The sequence below is a fragment of the Engraulis encrasicolus genome, chromosome 5, assembly GCF_034702125.1.
Source record: "Engraulis encrasicolus isolate BLACKSEA-1 chromosome 5, IST_EnEncr_1.0, whole genome shotgun sequence".
Taxonomy (NCBI): domain Eukaryota; kingdom Metazoa; phylum Chordata; class Actinopteri; order Clupeiformes; family Engraulidae; genus Engraulis; species Engraulis encrasicolus.
Genome location: NC_085861.1, coordinates 43,364,578 through 43,369,577, shown reverse-complemented (window position 1 = coordinate 43,369,577; position 5,000 = coordinate 43,364,578). Strand labels below are relative to the sequence as shown.

At 39.3% G+C, this 5,000-nt stretch overlaps 1 protein-coding gene across 1 annotated transcript in view; it reads right to left on the bottom strand.

The window, feature by feature from the left end:
- thsd7ab (thrombospondin, type I, domain containing 7Ab) overlaps nt 1-5,000 on the bottom strand; it is a 196,096-nt gene that overhangs the window by 14,143 nt on the left and 176,953 nt on the right. The window contains exon 25 of the mRNA XM_063199502.1: nt 217-390. Coding sequence (XP_063055572.1) covers nt 217-390 — 174 coding nt within the window. The remainder of the gene's footprint in view (nt 1-216; nt 391-5,000) is intronic.

The window sequence follows — 5,000 nt, the reverse complement described above, 5'->3', positions numbered from 1 at the left end:
ATCAAATTCAAACCATCACAGCCGTGTCTGCATTGCAGTAAGTGTGCTTAAGAGGGATGTGTGAGGACGTGAGTCGTGAGATGTAAACTTTTAAATCGTTAAATTCTCTTGTGCAGTGTGAGAAGGAACTTACACCCACGTTTGAAAATATCGCACAGTGTATGCCCGCCTTTAGTGTGCTTGAGAGGGATGTGTGTAGTGTTCCGTTACCCGTACCGTCACAGTTCTGGTACTCCCACTCCTGGTCGGGGCACTGCTGCAGGTTCTGCGGCTCCTGGGCGATGACGGCGCGGGACCGGGCCTGCACGGCGGGGAAGTCCAGACGCTGGCCCTTCACACACACGCTCTGGCACGGGCTCCAGTCCGTCCACTCCATCAGGTAGCAGTCACCTGGAGAAAGCAAGTATTTAAGTAATCGTTAAGTAATAAGTAATTGCTTTCATCATTTCACTACAAGTAATATGCATGTGACAAATAAAATAACTTGAACTTGAACTTGCAAGTACACAAAACCCAACGTCAGTCAATGGTCTAAAGGTCAAATAATTGAATGATTTACTGGGTAACACTTTACAATAATGGTGCATGAATCATAGTGGAATAATGTTGTAAGTAATGGTTAAATATGGTAAATTAAGACATTAAATATGTGGCAAGTGATGTTTAATACATTATTCATGATTAATGAATCACTAGTAAGTAAATTAGGAATCATGAAGGACTCACTAATAAGTAAATGTGGTACATCAAAGGTCAATTAATAGTGTGAATTCCTAGTGTTAATTAATCAGGAATTGCCACTGCGGGTTAAACTCTTGGTATTTCGATCAAGACATATGTGACTCAGACCTTAGTTAACAATGTTCATTTGAGCATTAATTAACAGTGAGTTCATAAACACCTGAACCTGGTGACCAATGTCACGAAAGTTTGCATGCATGCATAATCCGCATTTTACGAGAAATCTACTGCTTAAACCATTTTACCATATTGCTTGACAACCACCCCACAAACCTCATTGGTGCCAGTAAAATAGAAGGTTTGACGAAACAAAAAAAGCGGAATTGGTCAGTCTTGAGGTTATAATCATTGAGAAACGCCAACCCAGCAGCGTGACCATGATGAGCAGACTGGTTGGATCCTGACACGTCCATCAAACCTCAATCGGCTGCCCCCTCCCTCTCTGTGACCTCCTTCGTGAATTAAGAGAGCATTTCAGGTCAAGTTGCCATAGCATATTAGCCCAGTTTATTGAGATAAATGCCTACGATAGGCACGATATGAACTAGAAGAGCACTATGGCAGAGCATACACCAACAACTGATCAAAGAAGAAAACGGGAAACTTTGTGTGAAAATGTTACTGCTAAGAAATAGGCATATGACCAGCGAATCAAGATCAGAGTCAGTATCTCCGCAGCAGCAACTGAAAGAAGAGAAAGACCCCCAAAAAACCAAAGTGATGTCTCTCTTTCAACAGACCGATAAATAACTTATTATTTTGAGATACTGTGAGGCTTAGAGTAGTGTTTTGTTGTGTTAACAAGTGTCCATTTGGCAAGCTATATCATGGTTGAGGAACATGTTTTGCTATTAGCTAGTCCATTCTCAATGTTTCCAGTTCTGAGACAATGGACTAGGTCCGAAACGTCTGTTGCTCTAGTTTTAGCCTCTGACTTCTGATGTGACTTCTCGGCTTCAATATTTTTTTTTCACGCAAGCCTTGTGTGCGCCTCCTTTTTTCTTTTTTAAAAAGTCCTTTTTTTGGTCTTTTTGACTTTATTTATGGTAGGGCAGTGAAGGTGGTGACAGGAGGCTAGTGGGGAGAGAGAGACGGGGAGGGCCGGCAAAGGACCAGGGCCGGGAATCGAAACCGGGTCAGCCGCGTGGTAGACGAGTGCCCTACCGTTTGGCCGCGCCTCCTTTTTTCATTACCCAATGCTACCAGGCAACATGGACCAAATGTTTCTGCTGCGAAATGATTTTCCTAAGCATGTACTCTCTGTGTATAGTAGTAGTATTAACAGTCAATGTGTGTTTATGACTTTCTCAGTAAACTGTTGTTGACACAATGTTGTTGTGCAGCTTCATTCTCAGAACTGAAAAGGGATGCTAACAAAATGTATATTCATGACATTTTAATAAGGAGTTTTTAGAATATGACATTGTGCTGCCCAGGTATGATGAACAAGCAAAAGTCAAACAGGGTCCTGAATATAAATTGAAATGTACATACATAAATAAACAAACAAACAAACAAACAAATAAATAAACAAATGAATAAATAAATACTGTAAACAAATAAATAAATAAACAAATTAATAAATGTGATTAACTATATACTCGTTTAAAATAAATAAACAAACAAACAAACAAACAAACAAACAAATAACTAAATGTGATTAAATACATACTGTTTTTAAATAAATCAATCAATCAATCAATCAATCAATCAATAAATAAAAACTGATGAATAACAGCAAGAAAACTATGTAACTGTCAGATGGAGCCCTAATACTCTACTTGGGACAAATGCTTTATATTGGCTATGTGAATCAGGATAATGTTGGCCAATCCTGGCAGCACCACTTATTAGCACAAAACAAAAACAAAAACAATATTTGTCTTGCCAGAATAATCTGGAAAACTACATGTGCAGAGGCTGATGTGGCAGGAACAGCTAAGAGTACATATACTGTTGCATGTTCTCATCAGCTTCTGCTCGGATACCATTCCACATACTTCAGGCAAAACGAAGAACACCTAACTCCTCTGACAGACTACGTAAATGGATCAGTGCATGGCAACAGGGTGAGGAATGGGTCAGCAGGTACAGACATCAAGTAGGTTGAGCTGTGCGCTGTGGTGAGATACAGGAGGCCCGGGCCGGCCACGTCCAGGCCAGGTCAAATGTAATACTGGGGTTACGGGTCAGGTACAGCCACAGCAGCTGATGACACTGTGCTGAATTCATCAAAAGAATCCTGACCTGTAAAGAAACAGATAAGTTTCAAGTAGCACTTGCTCAGGTGCTCTTTTGTTGTCCATTAGGCTACATACTATGTGTAGGCTATACAGTGCATGACAGGTGAGCATACAAGTTGCTGACCACTCAGATTACACACACTTGTATTTTGCCAGAGGCAAATATTGTCCAAACACCTGTAAATGTGATAAACACAATGTGCACAATCCTTCAGCCAGAGCTAGTGCTTTCATCATGGACGTCCTAAACAAACAATGTAGCCCACATAAAACTGCTTCCATAATTATACAAGGAATGACATTTTCATTGAGCAATTTTCCAGTTTTTTACACCAAAATTTGCTTTTTGTCCTGAATATTGAGTGTGCTTCAAAGTTTCTGATTGTATGAATAAAAATAGTCCAGGGTGGGCTAGCATAAAATGGGATGTTTGTCGGTAACATTTATCACAAAGCATTGTAATATTAGGTGGCTGTTTCAGCATTGAGATTCTGAGCAAAAATACAATGGTAAAATGCAGATTAGAGCTGTAAATAAAAACCTTACTTTTTACTTTGGGTATGGGGGGTGCAGTGCAATGGTAAGCATGGTATCAGTTGTACTACAATGATGGTTCGTTTTTCAAAACAAGCGAAATGTCAACTTCTAATCTAGTAGCCTAAACAAACGAATGTTTCTTGAAATGATTATAATTTTCATTGTTTAGGTCCGAGACGATGTGGTACTGTCTTACCTGGCTGTCACGACCACAACAACATAGGTGGAAACTAAAGTTAGCTTTTCAATGCAGTGCTTGTGCACTTGGGACCAAAGAACGTAGATCGGAAAAGAACGATTACTCGCTGGAAAATGCATTGGCCATGGTGAAGTACGGGGGCATAGCCTGAGGACATGGTGCGCATGGGCAGTGGGTGCGACGCCATGATGGATAAAAAAATATGACTCCAAAAACTCCATTCTTGGGGCATGGCAACACGTTTAGTTCCTCAATTTGAACTCTGAGAGTCAAACCGTGCACATGAAACAAAAACTGCTTTATCTCGCTTAGCGTGGGCTAACTTTGGAATGGAGGCACCTAGTCACATACAGTTCTCATCTATGGAATGCTAAGATTCCCACCCTTTAAACAAGCCATTTATTGTCTCTGTAGATCTAAAACAAAATATTCTGTGACTGCTCAAAAAATGACAAAAATTCCTGACACTGGCTGGCATTCATGCGATACAAAGCCTGGCATTCAGTGTATTAATCATTCACTGTATCTAATGTTAAAATAAGTATTGTTAAATAATGTCTGAAACACATCTGGATCGAAATACCAAGAGTTAAATTTGCAGTGGTAATCCTGATTAATTAACAGAACGAATTCACACTATAAATTGACCTTTGCTGTACCACAATTGAATCCTTTATGACTCCTACTTTACTCCATAGTGAGTCATTATTGATGACATATGGGTTAAACATCACTCATATCTTAATTAACCATTACTTCCAACAATAGTCCACTACGATTCACACACCATTATTATAAAGTATTACTGATTTACTGTGCTGCTATTAAAAAAATATGAAGATTGAGACACCGTAACATGTCAGCGTTATTGAAGTATTGCTGACAGACAGTTGGTTGCTCAAATGATAAGCATACTGTATACAGTATGTACTTGGCATATTCCATCATTTCTGGAAGTGTGTGTGTGTGCGCGTGCGCTCATGTGTGTGTACATGTATGTGTATCTGAAGAGTTCAGATGCAAAACCCCCTAAGTGCCATTTCAGAAAATAATCTTAATTCATTTTTATTTAATACAAAGCTATCAAAATTGCATATTTTTTTATTTTATTTATGTAATATAACTATTTATATGTATTATCAAGTACATGAATGTAAACCAAACCAACAACAGGGTTCTCTAAAAATATAGAAGTGCAGGTCTTCAGAAATGGAGTTAGGGGGTTTTGCATCCGAACTCTTCTGTATGTGTACCAAGGCAGGCTGTGCGTACTCATGTGT